General features: G+C 50.2%; 1 protein-coding gene across 2 annotated transcripts in view; it reads right to left on the bottom strand.

The window, feature by feature from the left end:
• Drak (Death-associated protein kinase related) overlaps window positions 1-25019 on the bottom strand; it is a 269918-nt gene that overhangs the window by 31737 nt on the left and 213162 nt on the right. For both annotated transcript variants that reach the window (XM_075889174.1, XM_075889163.1), the window contains exon 3: window positions 3464-3676. In XM_075889174.1, coding sequence (XP_075745289.1) covers window positions 3464-3676 — 213 coding nt within the window. The remainder of the gene's footprint in view (window positions 1-3463; window positions 3677-25019) is intronic.

The raw sequence follows: 25019 nt of genomic DNA, 5'->3' as shown, positions 1-25019 counted from the left end.
AGGGCGGCGCTGGCGGCGTGACGAAACGCACGGCTCATGTCCGGTCGCATACGTGCGTATATACAAACGGAGTCGCACCTCGTACGTGTGTATAGTGCACTATATACACGTACGAGTGCGACTCCGTTTATTACGGAAGGGGGCGGGGAAAACGAAACAAAAGGGAGGCAAGAACGGAACTGCACTTTCCCAGAAAACTTTCCATTCAAAGGAAGTTGGTTCGTATGTTATCGTTGCACTCACGTATGAATTTGTACGAGGTGAGAGAGAAAGACGGCCGGTAATATGGGCGGTAATATGGCTTAGAAGTGTGGCAGCTTGGGCTAGTTGGCATGACATGACGATATAGTTATACCGCGAGAACAGAACGACGACACAGAGACAAGAAGGACGCGAAGGACACGAGCGCGCGTGTTCTTTGTTTCCTTCTTGTCTCTGTGTCGTCGTTCCGTTCTCGCGCTATAACTATCGTCAGGTAATATGGCGTGAGTGACGCGTTTTGTTATTACCAGAACCCCACTTGCAGGCTCGTAGTACAGAGTTGAGCACGCTTGTCTGGAACAGCCCATTTCGAACGACATGGGTGGCGTGGTGGACTCGGTCCCAGCAGATTGGAGCGTTCTTTGTTAGTGGAAGCGGTAAATTCAAAGCGTGATGTTATCGGTGTGCATGTCTCGCTTGTGCAGTCTATAAAGCGCCGCTACAGCATTCTAGACAAGCTTGTTCAGGTCTCCACGAAATGACACTGTTCTAAGGTCAACGCCAATTAGCGACAGACAAGTTTGCATTTCTTGCTCTTTTCGAAACGCTTACGTTAATAACGTTTTCTTTATCTCATTTGGTTGATTTCACCAGAGACTCACTGAGCTACACTGAGAAGACCTCCGAGATGCATCTTGTTTGCTGGCACGCTTTTCTACGGATGACTTTCGCACTAAAGCGGATAGTACGCCGTCAGTGTCGTATACAGTGTCATTGTTATGCAGTGTAAGCCCGAGGCCGCCACACGGTTAGGTAGCTGCTCTCTTGCACAGAGCGGGTATATAAAACCAGTCCATTGTGCTACTGGTGACGTAGGAGCACGGAGGATGTAACAATGTCTTATGGCTCGTCACAGAAGCGGCAAAGACAACCTTGTAATGCTGATACGCGCATATAACTTGTATGACGGACTGAAAGGCGCACGTAAGCTGCAGTACAAGGCCTGACCAGCACGAGGGCACGCTATGCGACGTGCGCACATCCGTAGCTGTACGCGAAGACGCAAACGAAGGCCTCCTGCTTAACTTCCTGAGGAAGTGAGTACCATTCGAAGGAAGATATCAAAAGAAAAGAAATGGAAAGAAACACAGACGGTCATCGCAGCATGGGGTGTTCTCTTCCGGCGGACATCAAAACTCCTCCCGTGTCGAATGCGCGGCCAGCTGTTCCGTCCCAAGGCAAAATGTGCTGCTCCCAACACCTGTCTTTCCTTAGACCTCGCGAAATTTGCTGCCTTGTCGAATCCCACTCCGAAACAATCAACTCGCAAAAAAAAAAAGCGAACGAAGCATAAGTGACGTACGCTAAAAGGACATCGCAAGAGGGTTCGCGTACACGCTGTATAGCCTGCTTCCACCCGACGTCTCTTATTCTCCTGCTCCTTGCACAACTAACAAAAAGCATACACGCACACACGCCGATGGGCGCGCAGGTGCGGGAGAAGCCGCGCACTCGAGGATGTGTCAGCCGAGGTTAATCGCCCGGACGTACGGGGCGGACAGGAGGCGGCAAGGACGGCACGAGGCGCGCCTTCGTATACATGTATGCTCGTCCCGTCTTTCGCGTGCTCCGGTGGAAAACCAAGGTGGTTGGCAAAGCCGAAAGCTGCTGTAACGGACAGCTGAGGGGCATAGAGCATAACGGGCCGCGGGTGACGGTTCCAGTTTCCGCGGTCAACAGGCGGGATCCCGCCAAGACTCGCTGCTTCCGTGCATGCTTATGCGTGTGTGTGTGTACTATGGAGACCGCGCGCTGGGCAATCAGAGAAACACACCGAGTCGACAAGGGTACAAGTATCTTTCTTCCGGGAGAGGGGATACCTACGTGAACGGGTAATGTAGAGCGCATGAGCACGTATTAGAAAGAAAGGAAAGGAAACGTCAATGGGTGACGCGTTTGGGTGTTTAGAGGCTCTCAAGTCCCGATCCTCAGTGGCGAATTTTGGGAGCGCCAGCTGAGTACAAGTACACGGATGGATGGGTGGATGGATGCTATGAGCGTCCCTTTTACAACGGGGCGATCACATGTGTACCACCAGGTTCCAAAGAAGAAAAAAAACGCGAAGAAATCTTTCTTTTTATGTTGGCCTAATGTCTCATTTACTTCGATTAAAACGATCTTATTATATAAGAAAGAAAGGTATAAATTCACGGTCCGTTTCTCTGCCTGTTCAGGCAGAATGACCTCATTTTGCCACTATTTCTTTATCTATACTTTTCTGCCAGCAATTACTCTAACCGTCTCTTACTTGCTTATACCGAGTACGTGTTCAGCTTTCCCTATGCTTGTACCTAAAACGGATTACCTATGGTCGTATACCTACACGTATACCTGGGTAGATATGACCACATTCAATCAGAACATGTTCCATTGTTTCCTCAGCTTCCCTTAGCATGTAACATTGTTCTCCTTCTTTATTGAGTCTCGCTTTATAACTAACCATTTTCTTCCGGTTTGGTGGTGCTTCCGCGTGAGTCGCGGCGCACTTCAACCTGTTGTCAGAGTATATGAGCCGCATCTGCCAGGGTAAGTGCATTGTGCCCGAGGGTCAGTGGGAAGGCCCCATATCAGACGAAGTTGAGCAAGAGGTGGCATAAACTGGTTGTCTGCACGTGGCGAATAAGCAAACCCTGCCTTCGACTGTACTTCGGCACTGTTAGTCGGAAATACTCAATATCATACGGGACACGCTTCAGTTGCTGGGCTCGGTATACTTTAAAGTGGAATGCAAGTAACTGAAAATTTAGTTTGGCCAGTCTGTGGAAAGAACGTAGAAGCGTGTATAGTGCTAGCAAGAACACTGGTGCCAGTAACATAATTTAAAATGTCTCCGCTTGTCAGACGGAAGCCAGTAAAGAGTAAAATGTACAAAATTTGGTGTAGTTGATTGCCATAGTAGACAAGGCTGAACAGCTGAAAAGCGAATTAAATAATTTGTGCACTTGCAATATTTTCCCGTTGGTGTATGGTGTAAGCTATAACAATTGTTGATTTAGCACAGCCGGAAATAAGAGCAAATAAAAGAAAAATAAGAGCACGACAGCCAGGTCTCATCTTCCAAGTCAGCCGCCACTCAATAGCAGCATTCTAATTTACCACACGACACAGTCACAATGTTGGCAAATAACAACAAAAAAAGTAATCAAATCACTTCGTGACCGACTCTATAAGGAAGGACTTCTCAACTCGAGGAGCGACTCACAGCTCGAGAATGAGAATGAGCTCGGAGTGCGTCTCGAAGACCTCCCTGACGTCGACGACGCGCGCGCAGGGCTCGGCCATCTTGAGGACGAGCGCCTCGTGCACGATCTCGTGGCGCACGTCCGAGGCGCGGCGGCGCTTGCGGATGTACTTGGCCGCGAAGTCCCGGCCGGACTCGCGGTGCACGCAGCGGCGCACCGTCGCGAACTTGCCCCTGCAGGGAGACACAAAGTACACACGCATGCATGAATGTCACACTTAATTGTTTGTCACACATCTATATACGTGCAATAGGCTGTAAGTATTTCGAGGACAAATAACTTATCTTCTAATCCAACTTTGAACTTAGAACCTCCGGGCGATTTTCAGTAAAACATCTATGAGGATTATTATTATTTAGTTATTATTATTATTATTATTAACTTTGTTATGTGAGCTTGAGAGAGCACACTGAGATGAACATATCAGATTAACACTTGTGTATATACTATTCATTCACTATAAAGGCTATGGCACGTTCATTTCGTTTATATCATTTATTGAGCTGTATTCGCGTTATCCAGTTCTGCCTTGTATTTTTTTTTTTTTTTGCTCTCGGCGAGTTCCCGTTAGTTTATTCCGTGTGTAAGGCAATTTAACGCCTTATCACAGCTTCCAAATAGGAGGCGTAAAGTAACTGCACGTAACAGATTTTACGCGCCGTTCCTTGTGTTTGACTGAAACAGTCACTTGTTGGCAGTCTCGTTTCTTTAAAAGGTGTCACTTTCAAGTTTCAAATGAAGTTTACAGGTGCGCTTCGAAACATTACGCTTCCGATATATATCGGCGAATGTCACAACGAGAGATGATAATCTCGGTACACGTTATTACGAGACCAATCTCATGCAAGCGAATTACAGGCAACCTCGCGATAGCAAGTTAACGTTGTAGCAAGTATTGAAGGACCATGGTTGTAGTCAGCACTGAAATAAGTGGGCCGCGGATTATACTTCGCGCGCTGCAGCGCCCCCCGAGCAAACCACACGGCGCGCGTTCCAAGTGGGTTGGGATTATCAGACTATACTGGCTAGCTTCATCGCTGCAATCGGCTCGGGCTATTTAACCGAGACGGGAGACGGATAATGACTTCCGAGCTAATTCCTCAGGCGATCTCTGCGGTTACACCAGACTTCACCGCGACCGAACCACACATACTTAACCCACACGTTATCCCGAAGGTAAACGCATACTGTAAAAGGAACAAGGGGGAGAATATCTGAGAAAAGGCAAGACCTATACAGCGTGCGAGCACCCCCTGTGCAACGGCCTTGCGGAAGGCGCCCCTGCGAATGCATCCGGTGGAAGCCATAGCGCGGCTCAACGCGTGCTTGAGATTCCAACGCAGGGCGGCGCTGCGTTGCTCTATAAGCCGAGGCGAGGACGTATATGTGCAGCGATTGTCGCGATACTACACGCATACCGAGTGAACGTGTATACAGGGCGCAAATAAGAAAGAATAAGAAGAAATGTCACGCGAAAGTGAATGCATGCGGGCCAGCCCCAATGGAACGCATCGACATTCTTCCACCGAAAAGTCGTTATGTCTCGTGCACATACGGCAGCGGCGACTATCAGAAACGACGGTGCGGTGACAAGTGTTTTGTCATCATGACCTGACCTTCTCTTCACGTGACATACAGAAGGTCAGGTCGTGAAAAAATTGAGAATGATAAACGCATTTCATTTCTTTTTTTTTTTTCTTGAAGACGATGTCTTCTCGAAGATTTTCCACAAACATTCCATAACGGTTATACGATGTTGACGACGATTTACAACCGAAAACAATCGCCTTGTTTACCGAGGCATAAAACCTGCAGTGGCTTCTGTTGGCTAACCCTGTATTGCTTATGGCTCGTGTCGGCCACATTAATGCTGAATAAGGCTGGCTAAACACTTGCTAATGGTTACTAACGTTGTCAACCCACATATTAAAAGAACAAAATCGGCTTCGGCTCCCTCGGTTATAGGATATGTTAATACTGAAGCAGCTACACGCACCGTGCAAATATGACCGTGAAAAAAAAAAAAAGCTAAACAACCATCTGCCGAGATACTGCCTAAATGACGCAGAGAACAGTTCGAGTACACACTGCTGCTTGAAATTTTCGCGGAGCCAATGGCGCGCTCAATGAGATCTGTTTCGTCACTACAATCGGCCGATGAAGCGAGGTCACGCTGTCCGTTTCGGAGTGCAACGCAGCGACTGCGCAATCGTCCGCGTCCGCCATATTGGCTGTGCTGGCCACTGTGTCCGCCCTCTCGCGGACACAGTGGCCAGCACAGCCCCCATGGTCGAACCATGGACAACACTTACATTTCTTCCGTCGCCACAATCGCGTGGAATTCTCGAGTCCCTCGAAAACAAAACAAAACACATAGAAAGAATAATAATAATGAGTGGCTATAGCGGCGAAGTCGGGACACAACGGATCGGCAGCAGAGCCTCCACCGGCCGTTACGGCACGACCCGTAGCGATCGAGCGCACGGCCGGAGAAGGAATGGCAAGGGCGCGATCGCGTTAGGGGCCGCCCGTCGGCCTCGCAAGGCTTGCCGCGGCAACAAGGCGTCGCCGCCGCCCCGTTAGAACGTTGCTCGACGACCAAGCAAGCGCGCACATTTCGAATCGCGTCCGCTGATCGATTCGCGAGTAGTGGGGGGAAGACAGAAGCGAACGATTGCGTCACCAGCCGAGACAAGGGACGGCGTCCATCATTACGGCGATCAGGAAACGGTCCGATGCATGCCTGTAGCGCCAGGAGGTTCTGCGCAGAGACAAAGAGTAAGAGAAAGACAGGTCTGCTCGCAGGCAGGCGGTCCAGATGAGACCATTGCGCAGTGGGCCTTCGCAGTAGCTGCGTGGGACGTGGGCCACTGCGGGGTGACCGCGAGGAACGTCAGCGCAAATTGCGCGAGGACGACTGCGAACCCGCGCGACAACGCGCGAGAAGGCCTCGCACGTCCCGCCTGACACTTCCGGACCTGCCACTGTGGAAGACGGGCCACCGGACGAGGGTCGACCGAGGACGGAAGGAAAAAGTGGCGTCAATCATGCGCGACCGCATCCCCTCTCGAGCGAGGCCCTCCTTTGTTTTTCGCGCGTGCTGCGCGCAGCCTTGTTCGCCAAGCGCTGCATGCTCTCTCAACCTTACATGCCACGCCACGCGGGGAGGAAGCCGCTGATATATGTGCTCTCCGCATTCCTGTATACGCGCCTGGTTTGCACGGATGATCGTGCAATCCTCTTTACCGAACTGCTGACGCCACACCAGATTCAACGAAACGACTACACCACACGTTCATTTGAACCCGAAGCACTTTCAGGGCAGAGAGAGCGTGACGCAAGTGACGACCACTTCGAACATCCTAAGTGAACGGGATCGACAAGGAAGCACCGTGGCGCAACACGATCCACGCACGACGAGAAAGAAAAACGCACATAAAAAAGCAAGCTTTTACGCGCTGACGAATGAGATCGAACAACGGGGTCGACAAGGTATTGTGCTTGAAAAACTGACAAGGGGCCTCCAACGCCACGGACCTTCAACAAGCGACAAGAGCGTGTACACGTATAGCCAAGCATGTTTCGAGCTATACGAACCGGCGACGTATACACGCGCCCCCAGCAACGCCATGCGACTGTGACGCAAGATGTGTGTGTCTGAGCTCGGAGGCAACACGCAACACTCCGAGCCAGCGCTGCATGCCATGTCCATGACACACAGCAGCTCACGCGGCTGCTGCTGTTGTCGGGGCATGCTGCCGTTGCGGCACATTTCACGCCTATCGTCGGTCTTTCGTGCGAAACGGCAAATGCGTCAAGCGCATACAAGCGACGACAAGGACGCGCAAAGGCAAAACGCGAGGTGCCAAATGTGCAGAGTCATGCACATTCCTTGGCTGCCGTGTGCACCCCGTATCCCGAGGTGTATCAGATGTACTCGCACTGGTGCTCGTGTTAACACATCCGCGTTCACGAAAAGCCTATACCGGAATCCAATTCGTAAAAGCGGCCGTAGTAGCGCTTTTTTCATTGGTCATTTCGAAGTTACGTCATGGCCCTTCCTTGGGCGGAGCGACACGTGACGACACGGAGCAAACAAGATGGCGATTCGCATGCACGGTATTCCGTGGTATAGGGTGTACACTCCCAGACAACTCTTGTCTCTATGCACCAGTCCAAGTAGCAAAAATTTAACGTATTACTACCAATATGCCACGCGCGAATTTCGCCCCATCCCATGCATAGGCAACATATATAGCTAGTCGGAATGATCACCACGGTAGCCATGCATGTACCGATTCATGCACAGTTTGATTCAAGATTGTCGAGAACCCCATTGTACGAACAAAGCGGCTACACGAAAATCGCTTGCACAGGCAAACCTCATTCACGCGACGGCTTCAGCGAGCGAACTCCACTGTTGCTGGCATGAGCTTGTCTACTCATACCAAAAATGCATGCGTAGTAAGCGATATAGCAACGTAAAAATAAAATGTGCTGTCACATAGTGGAACGGAGGGTGTTTATTATTGTTTTACAGCAGTTTTTTTTTATGTGCTCGTGCATAACCACTACGTTATTTCCTCGTTGTGCACACGTGACTCGGGCGAACAGGAGGTCGTGGTTTCGTTATTGTGTACATATTCTGGTACACTCTAGTTTCGTGGCGCACGGAGAGAACCGGCAGCACGTCAGTCATGTACATCCATCCTGTTCCTGCGCTTTGAGCACATCACTTCCGGGCGATGAGCGTCGACGGTTTCCAAATCTGAAAAAGCCAGAGATCGCGCGAAAACGACTAGGCGACACGTCGCGCAAACGTCCCGTTTCTCGTCCCGTGCATTTTCGCACTTATGGGGTTCGGTCTTGACGATGTCTCCGGGTAAGCAAAATACAAAATATAGTCAGCTGACTTCCGGGATATTGTACAGTACGGCTAATGCACAGTGCGTGTACTTTTCACAACGTCAGAGTGCAAAGAGCCATTTCGCGGCCTTTCAACCACATCAGGGCAGGCAGTGCATGACAAATCCTCATCGTATCGCATTAGCATACAGGGCTCCGCGCAGAGCTACAGAACCCGTCAGCGAGCACTTGAAAGCTCGTGCAGACTCAAAAGAACGTGACGGGCTTTCGGAAGGCGACCGCAACGTGCCGGCCTCCGCGAGAATGTATCCCGCGATGCACTACGCTTTCTCTGCTTTGTGCTTCAAGGCGCACAGTCCGCGTCACGGTCGGCTAGATTCAGGGAAGTTCAACAGCGCCCCTTTCCAGCGAAGATGCCAAAGCCAGCGTGCATGTTTGCCTTTTATGTTTAGAAGTATCACACGCGAGTTTATGGCGCAGCACCTTCAGAACCGTGTATATACACAAGCTAAGCGCGCGCTTTTCCCATGGCTGCATATTTGTACACGCTCAACCGAGACGGCGCTGAACCGGAACAAAGAGATGCGGAAAGCGAGGAAAGTGTTCGTTGAGCATAAAAAGTAAACAGATCAATACAACAAACGAATAGTAAGTGAAGAGGCCACCGCGCTGATCCGAGAAGGATTCTGCTGTATCTGCGCTGAAAATCGAGTATGAACTGCGTGGGTACAGTTCAGTGATTCGCTGCTCACACGGTATTTTCTTAAAATCCCCTCAGTGTATTCGCACAGTCAAATAGAAAACCGGAAAGAGGATCATGTAAACTGACAACGCTCACGCGATCTGCAATTTAACTCTCCAAATGCCGTCCTTTCACCCGTTCGCAAAATGACGGCGATATAATAACCGGAACGGATGCGAATAAGTATTTTGTATAGGCTGAAGGCTGTTCAACAGCGACATGTATTGAGAACGGCTGCGAGGAAATGCCTTCGGTGGAGCGAGCATTTCGGAAGCTCCTCGTGCGATCTAGTAGAAGCGCAAGGCACGCGCATCACACACGGAGGTTTCGAAGCGTCATCTCATACCTGAACATTCTTCTCGCTGACAAATAGCTGCGCTTGCGATGAGAACGCGCAACACGCTTTGCAACATAGCGTATGTTACAGGAAGTTTCTCACGACAAAATAGCAAGGGTATCAATACGTTCTACGCGGACTCCCGTTGCGGATCAAACGCTTCAGCACCAGTGGCGAGCCGCGACAGCTGTTGCAATAACGCACAAGCGACAGCAACGTGCGGTAAGAACACGTGTGAGCAACGTGCACCAATACTTCAGGGATTATCGTCGAGCAAGGAAGGACATTCGCGTCGTTCAAGGACTCGAAATGTCCTTGCGCATGCACGTAGCCGGAGGATCACGTGCAACAGCATCTTCCGCACTTCCTCAAAATAGCAGCCGGAATACTTCGATAGAGAAAGATCCAACATCGACGCTGCATACGGTCGCTTTATCAAATACGAGAATCGTGCAAATATCAGGCCGGGAACGAATTCTATAAGCGACCAAGACACACAAAAAAGCACACGTAAGTCACTCTGCGATCCTTTATAGGTGAATCACAGTCATCAAGTGAAGGAGTGGGAGGAAAGAGAGAGAGAGAGAAGTTCTAAAGTGCCGTACATGAAGCGATAGGGCTCGTTCGGCACCTAAATAAAATCGATCGAGATTGGCAGCTGCGATTCTTTGCTCAAAAGAGAGAGAATAGCCTAAAGCGATAACAAGGCATGCGCTAAGAACACGAATCGTAATCTCCTCGTGGTACTCGGGCACGGGCGGCGGAAGAGTGCATCAAGAAGTCAACGGCATACACGGCAACGGAATCTTTCTGGATCACCGGTCGCGCCACGTTGGTCGGAAGAGAATGCGTACGAGAAGGAGGAAGGGGGTGAGGAAGAAAGACAACAAGAAACGCAAGAACCAGAACGTGCACTCCTGCCAGGCCAGCCGACGCCGCCATCCAGACATCCTATGCTGACGGCGGGGAAAAAGAATCAAGAGGGACGACAGCAATGCCGAGCAGCCAACCATTACATCGGACTGCAAGACGAGAACCCCGCGCAATAAATAAAAGAAAGAAACCCGACTGGCGGCGGCCTGCGAGGGCGAGCCGCGTTCGTCCTTGCCAAGGTCGTTCTCAGCTTGGGCGCGACGCCGCCGCGCGCTGCGGTGGCGCCGCTGCCGCCCTTCTCTCCCCTTTCCCATCGCCGGGCTGCACCGCACTTGGCGGCCTGTTAGCACTGCACCAAAGTAACAAAAAGCCGGACGTAGTATAACGCAGAAACCGGTACGATATAAGCCGTGAATCGTCATTCTCCTCTCGATAATACAGTGCAGCGCTTGGGGTATCCGCCTTGTTCAAACGTCCACCTGTTCCGACGGAAGAGTAAGGTGTATGACCCCGTCCAAAAATGCCTTATTGAAAGCAGCGATAGCGAGTTTCAATGCTGGCGGGAAGTGTCGATTCCTAAACACGTTGCAGTTGATCACCTGCAGCGTCACACGACACCAGTACTGCAGTTGCCTATAAGTATTGAGGTCGTTTAAAATATGCTACATTTTTTGTGTTATACTTCGGTCTGAATCAGTACCACTTGCGCGACGTTTAAAGGCCAGCAGAGAAGCAGGAGTGTCGGAACGTCCCGATTTCACTGACAAAGGAAGGGAACGTAAACGCCAGCCATGAACCATGGACAGAGAGGCAAGGCCCTCTACAACGGTAGTAGCTCTCGCAACAGAGTTCAAGCTCGCGATGACGTTGTGGTTGAATAGTACGCGCCACTAGGGTACAGTGCATTTTATTGAAAGCGTTAAGCTGCCCAAAATGTAAAACATCTCGTCATTCTCGTCTTTGCCTCCTTGCGTGTCGTGGCAGCGCACGTCGCCAAGAGAAGCATAGCCGGGCTATTCGACTCGTCTTTCCAGGGTTTAAAGCAGGTGCGGTAAGTTATAGTAGCGGAGCGACAAAACAATACTAATTGTTTTGATTAACAAAATGACATGGAAATAAGAAGAAAAAAAAACGTGTATTACATAGAAAACAAGAGGGGTTATTCTTTATTTGTAACAATCGAGTGGAAAGAGGTAGCCGTCACCAAGTAACGGTGACAAAAACACGGTTTATTTTCTACTTCAATGAAAAAATAAAAGAGAGGAGTTAGAAGCTGGTCAGTGGCGTTCCTAGTTTAGGTGTCCACTGGCGTCAGCAGTCCTGGTCCAGGAGCGCCACTTGAACCTCCTCTTCCCCGCCGGAATCTGAGGCGTGTTAGTTTTGGGTATACTTTTATTCTACGAATTAAGCGATGTAGTCCAGAACTTCATTCTCACTTCGCGATTTCACAGGCCTGCCGAGGCTGTGGAAAGGGGGAAAGTCGGAAATAATATTCCAAGCATCAGAAGGGACAATTGGACAGTTTTTCATCTTAAACGAATAATAGCGCGACGAAAACTTCTTTTTGGAAGAAAGTTTAGTTGCGAGTCAGCGCTGTAGTTTAGTCTTTTCTTTCCCGTCCCCGTTTTCGTCGCGCTATTTGTTCGTTCAAGATGGATTATATTCAAGCCACAGTGCAGAACACAATCGACCTGCGGAAGCACGGCGCAGCCCGTTAAATCGCGAAAAGCACGGCAAGTAGCAGGGAGCTCGGGAAACTCATTACCGCGTAAACTATACAGTTCCACGCAGCGGCAGCGGCGAAAGGTGTGCGTGCCATTGTTGGGCTGCGTTCGGTGCACGGCGAGAGCTTTGTTTACCCGGTCGCCGTGAATGAGTAATGGCCGCTGCAAGGACTGCCGACGTGAAAGAGCCGGGGGCGTCGGAGGAGGGCAATTTGTTACGCGCGGTGGCGCCAGCGCCGTCTCCCACGTGGGACGCCAGAAGCCCGCCCGCCGCCGCCAAAATACCTTATACACACGCTACCCTTTTCTTGTGAATCACGGAAGGCGGATTTACGTTGAAGAACTGAAACGAGCGCAATGTATATGAAGGGAAAAGCGTACGGGACCGGCGGCTTTGCGGAGTGACGTGCGACGCGCGTATACAGTGCACGCCACTCTATACGGAAACAGAAGGGTGTGTACGAACGACGGGGGTGATGTTCTGCATAATAGAACACTTTGGGGGGAAATAAGGCGCTAGCGTCTATGGGAGCTATGGCCCATGGCAAGTGAGCCAATATGGGAAAGTACATATGGATTTGGCTAAACTACGCCCTTTCGGCTCCATGTGGCCTGCACTTGCCCTGTCGCAAGACGGAGTTCACCAGAAATAAGTTCAACAGTTCCACAAGACTACCACAATATTTTCTTTTTTTGTTGAACACGCCAATTGATATTGGCCAGTTCAATCTGTTAGCGACGTTACCAACAAACTGTTTCCTTTATGCGAAAGAAAAAAAAAGAAGTCAAGACAGCAATCAACAAAGTCGCAAGCACGGAGACTAGACAAGTTCATACACTATACCCATCATTACCATCAATGGCATGGCGGCTAAATGATTGCAGCGCCACAGCTGCCAATATAACATCGTAGAAAGCTCTATAATACTCTAAACACTAATTCCACCAGCTTGTCAAACTTTGTAAAGGTGGCATTTTTTTTAGTGATTGCCAGAGGTCGTGGCAGCCCTTTGTACCAATCATATTTGACAAATGGCGGTATTCAGAACCGTCCACAATAGCATCCCAAGAGTGGAAGCTTGGGCAATATATAGTGGAAGCTTGGGCGAACCACGAGCTAAATAAATAGCCGTTTCAGTTGGCTGTCCTTCTCAGTTCAAATAGAAATGTGAGCACACAGTTACGCGCAGGCGACAAAGCGTACGCTCGCTAAACTTCAAACACGTTTCGAAAGCACACTGTCGCAGTCCTACGGTGAATAGTTCACCAAGTACACACACACACATACGGAGCGAGAGGCAAGATTGTTTTCGCAAGTTTAGAATTATACAGAGACCACCTGACCCAAGAGAAAGCTTAAGATAGCATTACAGTTGGGAACAATGGCTCCCAACGACTACCATAGAGATATATATACCAAGGGTGCAACAGTATATACGCATGCAAGACGGGCTTCAGGGGACTCTTGATGAGGAAAGAAAGATAACCACGAAGGACCAGAAAAAGAGAGTCCGCAACGAATACCGCAGATATCAGCGAGTGCTGGGGGTCAACAAGGCCACCCCGAAAGAACATGCACTTATAAGAGCACAGCAAGCACACACCGCTCATTTTTTCCCCCCCTTTCTCAGCAATCGAGCTATGTTTCCTCGTCTGTTCTTAACGAGTTCCTCGTCCTCTTGCTTTGTTCCAGAGATAGCAACGGTGCACAACTCGCGCGGGCTGATTACACCCGAACAAAGGCCGCGATGCGGGAACGTCCTTGCACTGCTAGATAGCTGAAAAACTACACGAGCGCACGGACTGGGGGGTGTTTTAAGCCGGGACCCGGCGAACTGTAAAAAAGAACAAAAAGAAAACGAGAAAGGAAGGCAACGAAAGTGAGTTGGCGCGGACGCGTGCTCAAGTATAGCGTGAGCTTTGAAAGTAAATAGCGTTCCATGCCAGAAGTGTGCAGCCGGGCGTTTTTCCTCGGTCTCAGCGGAGAGCGTCCAGAGAACTGCTTTGTAAGTGGCCCAACCCGGCAGCGGCGGCAGCACCGTACAATTACGGGCGCGCGCAAAAGCGCACACGAGACTGAGCGCGCTCGCCTTTCGCATGATCCCGCGCGACTCGCGCAAGCACTCATTACGTGCGCGCCACAAAAGGGGCTCGGGTCGTACCGCGATGTCCTGGTTACAAGCGGCACCGTCTCGATTTTGGAAGAACAGACGCGCTGCGGTTTTGGTACCGTATGTCTAGACCTTCTTCCGAGCGAGGCTGCGTTGGCGAGAGTGAAAAAAAAGAATGAATGAAAGCAAGAAAGAAAGAAAGAAAAAAAGAAAGAAAGAAAGAAAGAAAGAAAGAAAGAAAAATAAATTGTACTAGCTCTGTACTGCAAGATACTCTCAATTTTTCATGTACTTCAAACTGAAGCCCTTTTCTAATTGCCAAATATTCTTGAACAAAGATTGCCCCGCCGCGGTGGTCTATAGTAGCTAAGGCACTCGGCTGCTGACCCGCAGATCGCGGGTTCAAATCCCGGCTGCGGCGGCTGCATTTGTAGGCGGAAAAGTTGTAGGCCAGTGTGCTCAGATTTGGGTGCACGTTAAAGAACCGCAGGTGGTCGAAATTTCCGGCGCCCTCCACTACGACGTCTCTATAATCGTATGATGGTTTTGGGACGTTAAACCTCACATATCAATCAATCAATTGAACAAAAATTATACATTGCACAGTTACATGGCAGGACGTCTTTATTTCCTAGCGAGATCGTCTGTGTGCTCTCACCAACGCACTTAACGAGAGCTGCATGCAGTATCGCGCGTTCTCTGCACATGGCGCACAGTCTGCACACCGATAATCTTCAGCGGAGCCAACGTGTTGTCAACTGACAAACACGCGTACTGCAGGCGTGCATGCCGTGTCATCTGTCTCGCACACTTAAAAAATACGCGGCACAGCTACACACTTCTCAGATTTCTCGCATTATCGCCGGAAAGTGCGCGGACGTCGGCATGCAAATTAAGCAAGAAAGTCGCAATCGCAACGCCGAAAGAAAAGCGCGTATCTATAGGCACGCGGTCGAGATAACAGGCCTTCGAAGACACTCCATCCGACGTGGGTTGCCACGGGATGTGGCATCAAGAACATAGTTTATTGTCCGAACAGAAGGCATGAGTAGCAGTAGCAGCAGCAGCAGCAGCAGCAGCAGTAGTAGTAGTAGTAGTAGTAGTAGTAGTAGTAGTAGTAGTAGTAGTAGTAGTAGTAGTAGTAGTAATTATTCCTTCCGTACCACTCTATAGACGACGCGAAAATAAATGCATCACGGCTTTTAAGTGAGGGGGTCGTACGGAAAGTGCCCCTTCGCGGAAGAACACACACACTGGACGTCTTTCGAGCATCGCTTGAGTTTGCAGACTTCGAAAAAATCGATTGCGGCTTCTGTAGAGACGGAAGGTAGCGTTCTTTATTTTCTCGTTCTTTACGATTGGCCATGGCGGTGTACAAAAATGACCTGCCCTTAAGCGGCTATCGGCTCAGCTTGGGCAGGAACAGGAAACCGCCGCAGTGACCTCTCATCTGCCAAATTCGAAACGGTCCAGTTTCGCGCGGGTTCTATAACCTACTTTTACAAAACTGCAACCCGCAGTGCGTGGCCTTTCCGAGTAGGAACTTCCCCTCTAGCCTTATTCCTAAGTTGAATTTATTCACGCAAGTGCGCAGTTACGCTGAAAAGTCTGCCACAGTATATGAGTCACAAAAAAATAATAACGTGTCCTAATTAGCATGTCGAAAAACAAAGGCAACCAGAACACGCGCCGGGCACGCGTAATTTTACACGCCAAAGACGGAACTACACACCATGCATGCACTTGACGTGTAATTTTCTAATTTCGTGCATACGGGATATACATGCGTAAAGCCGACACTGCAGTCTGCCCGCGTTCCGAATCGTATAAAGACGGCGCGAATTACACCGCGAACAAACGCGGAAAAAGGAACCACCACACTGGAAGAAAAGTGTCGAGAAAGCATCAGACACACGCAAAGGTGGGGAAAAAAACAACAAACAAGCGAGTCACTCGGCGAGTGCTGCCACAGCTTCCTCTTCTCATATCGCTTTTTAGTATTATTATTATTATTTCGGTCGAGCAGCGTGGCGAGCACGTCATTAGAGAAAGCGGCGACAAGGACCGAGTCGCACATCGCCGAGCTTCTTATTCTGGCAGCGCGCAAACAGTTGACGCCCCCCCGCATTAGCGCCACTTCGTATACGACCTTTTGTCTTGCACGAAAAAAAAAAAAAAAACGCGGCGCCTGCGAGGGAGCGAGCGAACGTCGAACGGACACACGCACGGTCATCACGACGGTCAGACACTCGCACCGCAAGTATAATAATAACCGCCGAGCCTCCGGTTCTCCCTCGGACCTTGTCCAAAAACAGCAACGCGTTCGCCCCGGAACCAAGATTCGCACTGGTCCGGCGAGTGCAATAATGAGCGGGAGGCGTGAATTTGACACGCGACCATGAGTATATGTGTGTACTATACCGCTGCTGCCCCTAGAGACCTCGCTTATATATAGAGACTAACTCCCGTTTTCACAAAGGCTCCTCGACTCGACTTTCACCCTCCACTTGACAGAATTGAGCACTGCGCCACCCCTCGGCTAAAAAAAATTACGCTGCGCTGCTGAGGAATTGCAGCAGATCACTGCTGATATGCAGTGACTTGCCGTACCTAGAGATGGCGCTCCCATCGGCTTTCTCAAGTTAAGGCGAAGCGTTGAGTGAAGGGAGGTTCTAGAATACAGGGGTGTGTCTGACGCCCGTTTTTAGCCCTCTGGAGCTCGTTACAGAAAAAAGAGACGCGGATAATATCTACGTGTGAAGAGAAATGCCGGGCAGAATGGGTGACGTCTGAGAAACGAGAGAAAAGACAAGAGGAAAAGTTTTGCACGTATAAATGAAGTGTGCCATGACGTATTATAGAAGATGGCAGGAAAACAGGGCCAAAAAACAAAACAAAAGATAAAAATTTCGTGTGTAACTTTCAGAGAATTCCGGTGCCATCGCCAATAAACAAGTCCACATTGTGACTGATGGTTATGGTGAATCCCCTCCAACCCCAAATATTATTTACGTGTAGATCGACAATGCGCGCGCACTGGGGCCTGTATATATACTGCAAACATTGAGTGCAACAAAGGGCGTCCAGCAGCTAAGCCGGCTGTACGGGTAAAGCAACGTTGGAACCGATAAGCGCTCGCGAATAGAATCACGTGCACAAAGTGCGATATCACACCGTTTTTCCGCACATCTACATACACATATAGCATCACGGTCTGAAGCCAAATAGGCGTAATCTCACAAGGCATGCAGACTACGTAAGGCGTCGGATTTACTTGCTTACTCCAGTTAAAGACCAATACTTTCCGATAGAAACACGTACACAGCCATGTTCGAAACCAGCTCTTGGCAGTTATTCGTGTCAACGGTAGCAGCACGCATATATATATATATATATATATATATATATATATATATATATATATATATATATATGCGTATGCGTGTTTGCGTGTGTGTTTGTGTTGGGGTTTAACGCCTCAAAACGCGCACACCCTGTAAGAGGAAATGGAATGGAACGCAAGGTCGAGTTTGATAAACATGTGCTTCGCAGCATAACGCTAGTTTCTCATAAACAAAAACAAAAACGAAAAGCAATTCCTATCTGACACGAAATCGCCGGATGCTTAATTGAGGCGCGGCGAGGCGTTTGTCGTCGAATCCACCAATGAAACATGCAGGTATGTGTGCAAGGTCCTTAATCCATTCGCTATCGAAACGGCGCCTGCGTATGGCTGGCTGAGAAAGAAAATAATCATGACGGAGGCGATCGAGTGTATAAAGTGTATACCAGGCGCGGCGGCGCCTCGTGAAAATTCAAGGACACGATCGCAACCAGCTTTCTTCCTAAACAACGATCGCGAGGCACACACACACAGCTCCCGTTCGCGCGGTGCGTGTATCAATAAAAGCGCCATCTCGACTTATATGCGAGTCGATCGTTAGCAGCTATCGGCGGGAGGGCGTGTGCAGGCGCGCACACGTTGGCATGCCCGGCGACTCCTTTGTGTATACAGCACACGCGCATTCACTTCAAAGCGCGTTGTGCCAGCAATGCTGAAGCCACATGGATTACACGGCCTGTATATACGGGTACACTTGAGAAGCACACGTACGTACGAAGTGCGTTTGTGCGTATGTTTGTACACTGTACACAAGTATATCGACGAGCAAACGGAGCGCGCTATGCTCGCTGAATGCCGCCGCTGCTGCTGCTCCCGAACTGCCGCTAATGCACGAGACAACCTTGACAACTTTCGCCTCATTAGATGGCGTGGTGCACGAACTACATCATTCTTTTTTTTGTTGTCTCGCTTTTTCTTTCTCTATCGCTGTGACAGAATACACATAACTGCGAAGAGAGGCCGTGCGTCCATCCAAGAAAAAAAGAAAAAAAAGAAAAACTAGGCCAGGTGGCGCTCACACAGAGAAACATTAGCACCCTCCGTGCACACTCGAAGGCAAACGGACGTCGTATACGGAGTAATCGAGCAAAAACAAATTGTGCGGCGCTAATGAAAGCCCCGAGTGTTTGCTGCACGCTGGACATTGGAGAGGAAACAAACGGGAAGGGGACGAGTAAAGACTCAACCGTATAGACCTACTAGTTCTTTATGTGTACGTTGGCTTACATACCGAGGTGAAGTGTGCTTATACACATACTGCGTGTGTATACAGTACAAAAAAAAAAAAACATTACGTTGGCCGTCGCGAGGCACCGTTCGGCAGTCGGAGGCCACGGGAGAAGCGCAACGCCCGCTTTCTGAACGGGTCCCCGCGCGTATAAGCTCTTTTCCTATAGGGGGCGTTCCGCAGGCTGCCCGCGAGACACATCTTTTACGTCACTCGCCGACGGTAGAAAAGCTGCGTGTAATCATAGGCCACCTGGAGGTGCCAACGGTGTTTTATCTTTTTTTTTTTCTCCTGGAAGATTTACACAAGGAGTGCCTCTATACCTAGAATCGTGGCAGCAGCGCACGGCACTGCGCCCTTGACGACTGGTCAATGATTAATCAGAATAAAAAAAAAAATGAACGAAAGCCATAAATCTGTGACGCGCGTGCCAGCCCACGTGGCAGGTAAAGTGGTTACACATCGTATGCGCCAGTGTCAGCAAGGAAACTCAATCTCACCTAACCGCTGCCTCTGGCAAATGGCAGTGGAAAGCCGCGGGGCCAGTTTTATGCGGGAATGCGAGATACCCGAGCGCGTATGTACGACACAACCTGTATTCCACATTCTTTTCTTTTTTTCTGTTCGTCCGCACTGTATGCCATATTCGTATCCCAACCAAACCGGTATAAACGTGAGGCACACCGTTAAGCTTGTTCGGTGTGTGCACGTGTGTATAAACGGGGCTACATATAAATGAGCTCGCGTTTAATATCTGCCTCGCGGCCTATAGTTCGATCCGATTGCCACGCAAGATAACGCGGCTGGAGGACTCGATGCAAACTGGTATGGAAGGAAGAGACGTGCATTAGCGCGAAGGTTACAATGAGACGTGCTCAACGAGGTGCGAGACTTTCAATGCTGAAAATATTAAGGCGCGTTAGGAAACTCGGCTATCTACAATGCGTGCAGGCTTGATATAGCCGTCGTGTATGGTACAGTGCCCGCTTATTACGATGTTACCGGAAAGACATTCGCTTGATGCGAACAATATGTGCTAACAGCAGTACGTATACCCGCGAGAAGAATGCGAAAAAAAAGAAGTGTGCCCAATTCAACACTTACTCTTGAACTACTACACAACTCGTTAATAGGTTGATACGAAGCTAAACAAGAGGGATATACTTCACAATTATAATAATCATTTATGAAATAATTAACGATCGGCACTTGCTCCCACCTCTCAATTATTCTACTGACTCTCCTTGGCACATCCGATCCTTCACAGCTATCTTACGTTATAGGCGAAATTACTGAAACCTCCAAAGTAAGCCTCTAACTATTACGTAGTGAAATATTATTAATAAACCGAGATATCGTTCACCCGTTCCTGATGGGTGTCGCCGTATCATTCCACCTTTCTACGTTGACCTCGATCACCCTCAATATTCCTGATCGTTTGCTGTACTTACTACATCGCGTGTCACAATTGCCCTCAAGTTGGCTCCAACGTACAGAAGCCCCCCAATAATTAAGCATGAAATGCGAGGCCACGTCTCGAGCAGCACTCCTTCAGAGACTGATAAAATGTAAATACCTCAATTTTTATTCAGAAAACGAAGTTAATGCTTAGACACAGCTAGGTATCGCGTGCAGCGCAGAAGCTGTACAAAATGCAAATCGCGCCAAGAAATCTTATATCGCAAAGACAAATCGCGAAGTCGTGCTTTCCGATCGTCTTCGCGAAGGTCAGTGTGGTGTATAACAGAGCTGCATGCATGCAGGTCGACCCGCAATTTGGCTCGCTATAAATCAAAACTTCCCGCACGCCGCCCAGCCGCAACGCACAATGTCACCCGAGCGCAAAGCGGCAGCATCCGGCAACGACGACACGCGTTGTGAATACGCAATCAGAAGGAACGGGAGCCACTTTCACCTTGAAGAGACCGGACGGTCGACAAGCTCACGAGAGAGTCTGGGGATGCGAAAGCGATGCCGGTGCTTATCGCGCTTCGCATATATGCAATAAGCGCACGAATGGGAGAGAGAGATTTGGGGACAGAGTTGCCGGGCCAAACGGAAGCCGAGCCAAGCCAAGCTGCCGCAAAACGGTGAGCCACGCTGGAACTGTCGCGCGCCGCGACTGCCTCGCTAAGTGCAGCTATATACTAATTCGTTGTCTTATTGCTTAAGTTTCTCCTGTTCATCGCTTAACTGCACTAGGTTATAGAGGAACGACCTTCAACGAGGAAGAGAAATGAGTCTCACGACAAAGGGCGATTAGACGACTGAGCGCGCGCGCGCGCGCGTACGTAAACGCTGGACAGACCGTATACCGGCCAAGCAAGCAAGGAGACTGCCAAGCAGCGATACGCGGGCCTAAGCCACCCGCTTCAACGCCACGTGTTAAGACGGAAAACTGTCTCGCTATATACGCTAATGAAGCGCGAGTTCCCTTATAAGCACAGAGAGTCCATCACGACTGTCCGCAAAAGACGCGGTGGTCACGTTCTCATAGACACCACAGCCTTTTGCGTTGCACGAAACCGCGGCAGCGGGCGGAAGTGCATACGGCGATGTAAATGAGGCCTTCGGCCGATGTCCAAGGACTTTCTGCTTCGTCGAAACGGCGCAGCGTAGAGCAGAATGATGAGATCAACCGGGCAAGAAAACCCACTCCGGTATAGGAAGACAAGAAAGAAACGGTTAGGACCCCTAGATCGGCCACTCAACGTTGTGCACCGTTTGGCATGGCGATAGGAACACGGGAGGTTCAAGACAAGCAGTCATCAATCAGCGGCCAAATGACAAAACAATTAACCTGCGGCGGGAGAAGGCACGGCGAATGGATCTTATCGCTGCATCATCCCCCCCACTCCCTTCCCTTTTCATCAGTGCCAGGAATATGCGTGTATATATATATATATATAATAATTGCCCCTTGCAAGCTCCGTACCCCCCCGCCAGTCAATTCACATCGTCACGCGTTTACACCCTCGCTGCAGTGCCCTCCCTGCGGCCTCCGAGGCCAATCAATCAGGACCTTGGGTTCAAAGGCGGCTCAACGCGAGGGCCGTTTTTCTTTCAGGTTTAACATCGGCGCGGCGCGCACGAGCGAGATTTCCGCCCCTTATGAAAAGGGGCCTATTCGAAAAGGGTGCCTTCGCAAGCTTGAACGGGCTGGGCGAAGCCGCGCCCCGCCTTGCACGCGACCCGGAGGGTGCAAGGATTAACGAATGAGCCGTGGCATCAATAACTGGTATAGGAGCGGCCGGCATGGCACCTGCAGGAGGGAGTCATTAACGCGCTCCCTGAACAGGACTAATTACCGGCGGCGCCAAAAGGTTTTCGTGGGAAGGGAGCAGCGGGCACTCCGCGCTACCCTTTAACAACGTGTCCACACACACACACACACACACACACACACACACACACACACACACACACACACACACACACACACACACACACACACACACACACACACACACACACACACACACACACACACACACACTGTCTCTCTCTCTCTCTCGGGTTCATGTCACGGCCGCAAAGACGAAGGCGACGACCTAGAACTCAAGAGATGTGACCCTCCCACATAGCTTGCTATTTTCTGCACTCCGGTTCTCGACCCGACCCCAGCCGGCAGCAGCGTGTGCAGGCGGGACGCCGTATGCGTGACACGCAGTTGCAGCCGACAGCATACCCGGGGAAAGTTCGGTGCTCGGAGCACCGTAATCGACAAAGCGCTCATAAATCGCGCTCACGAGTCAAGGCCTCCGTCGTCGTCGCAACTCTGGTGATGAAGAAAAGGAGCGTGGCGCGCCACGGCCCTGTCTGCGAAAAAAAAACAAAAAAACAGACAAGCCGCGCGGGTTTCTCCACGGAAACTATGACGGTACGCGAACCTTGAAGCAAGGAATAGCATAAAACTTTTTTATCTGCGAGTATTAGTAAGTTAATGAAGGTTCGACGACCACAATCACGGTGGAGATGAACATGGCCAGTAGCAACGGCCAATTCTGCACTCTATAAGGGAATGCCATAAAAAGCTCAACTTTTCGTATCTTGTCCATGGAGGTGATCCTTCTTGTACAGGGCGGCAAAACGACGACTCGACTGCGAATGCGTTTCTGGTCACTCCGCCATACCGACACGCGTGGACTCGGCGCGAATACGTTGTGATTATCGCTAACCTCGCGAACCATATAGTTCACACAAAGCTGTTACGTTATGTATCAGCCCCAGAGAAGAAGAAGAAGAAAAAAAAACCGCGACACTAAAGCTGAAGCCCGAAACGATTTTTCTGGCTGGTCATCTGCAGCCTCCTTGCCTTCGTGTCGTGGGACGCGAGCGCGTTGCCATCTCAGTGGCACCGACTGCATCGTCCTTCCAGGAGCTCCGGCCATTCCACGTCCACCTTTCGCAACGGGCAAAAATCACCCGAGTTCAACGCGCGTCACCAAGTGCCGACCGCATAATGCGCTCGAAGGACCGGAATCGCAAAAGTATACACATCCCTCGTCCACGACCGGCACAAATGTCAAAAATGAACACGGGAGAATATAGCGAGCGAGCGATCGCGGCGGCTTCTGCAAAAAAGCACCGATGGACCGACCGAGTCGCCACGGAGATCTCAGAGCGAGCAAGCAAGCGCATCGGCCTGCACCGACGGCGAAGCCCATCTATAGACTGCCGTCTGCCATAGACGACGTCGGCGCCAGGGCCGAGTTGAACGACTGATTTCTGGCGAGGGAATTAAAAGAGACAGCGCGCTGCCTTTTCCCGCAGCTATGCGGCGCACCATTCCGCGTGCCTCAAGGAGAGGGGTATTTGTATATATGTATACGCATCGCACATCAGCGTGCCTCTGGGCGGAGAGCCGCGAGGCTTAAGTGGTAGAAGACCAGTGGAGCAATGGCAGTGAGCCACACAAGCGCGGGGTCCATGCACCCCGTCGTGTTCGGACTTAACAGCGATTAGACGGCCGGAACGCGCAGGCTTCGACAGGAGGAAGAATGTCTGTGTGTGACGCAACGGGCGGGAATTCTCGCGCGGGGTTCAGGACCTCTCTTCTAATCTCTGAAGGAATAGACAAGCGTAAAAGCGACATACCCCCCCCCCCCCTCTCTTTTTTTCGATTTCGTTTCCACTCGACGGGAGATTGTTTCTTTTACAGACTGATTTGTTGACGCGGAAACAGTGGCGCGCCGCTACCGGATTCGCACGATGCTCCCCTGACGCTGCAGAGCGAGGGGCCGAGGTAGCTGCACTCGCCAGGAGTGGAAACGCGGTTAATGTTACGCAGTTCGCCCAGATAATCACTCCCCCCCCCCCCCTCCCTCTTCCACCACTACAGCCGCGAAGGTTCCTGTACAGGGTCATATTATGTTCTCGTAGTGAGCCATATAAAAAAAAGTGGTGTTTCGTAGATGAACGCTGCAAGTTATAAGTCGTTCAGCAAGCCATGTCGCCAAAACAGACGTTCCATCAAGAAAACAACTGTACTGAACAGGACACCAACTGCTTTCCCCTATACCACAAGTGCTAATAATAATGCGATGTATGAATTGCCGTTAGGAGCATAATACGTATATGAATATATGCCTATGTGAACTAATCAAGATTGTAAAATTTAGTGTCTTCCCCCCCCCCCCTTTTTTTTCTTTTTTATTGTAGTGAACAGGCTAGTCGAAAGTTGGAACTCGACAGCTGTGAAAGCTTCTGCAAATGACGCCTATCGATTCAGTCCGATCAGACCTTCGCCAGCCATGCCTTCCCAGCCATCTCCCCACTAACTTGCTCATGAAAATGACGTTCAGATGTTATGACGCATTGCTTTCGCATGAGGACTAACTGGGAAGTAAACGCCAGGAGCCAAAACATGATACGGAGCTAGCCGGAGCGCCAATATCACAGATAAGACGCGCGAATAGAAATTTTGTTCGTTCGGTCGGACAACGTGTACGCCATCCTGTTTAATGTGCGCACTACGCCAGGTATACAGTCTGTTTAGGACCGGGTGATGCGAAAAAAAAAAAAATAAAGCATATCTTCCCTTTCCGAAAGTTGCGCCGAACGAAACACCGCGGCGTGCCAACGACCCGGCCGGCGGCTTGAGTTTCTCCTGCACGGCGCCACGTACGTCTTCCTCGCCGTCTAACCTTTCCGACCCGCGCGCTCCCCCGCTGCAGCACGTCAGCCGCACGCGAGAGCTGAGTTACGGGGCGGTCCAGCGTTAGAAAGCAAG

Source organism: Rhipicephalus microplus, chromosome 1 (genome assembly GCF_043290135.1).
Source record: "Rhipicephalus microplus isolate Deutch F79 chromosome 1, USDA_Rmic, whole genome shotgun sequence".
In the NCBI taxonomy this organism is placed as follows: domain Eukaryota; kingdom Metazoa; phylum Arthropoda; class Arachnida; order Ixodida; family Ixodidae; genus Rhipicephalus; species Rhipicephalus microplus.
The sequence above is the reverse complement of the archived record's forward strand: the minus strand, read 5'-3'. Positions and strand labels throughout refer to the sequence as shown.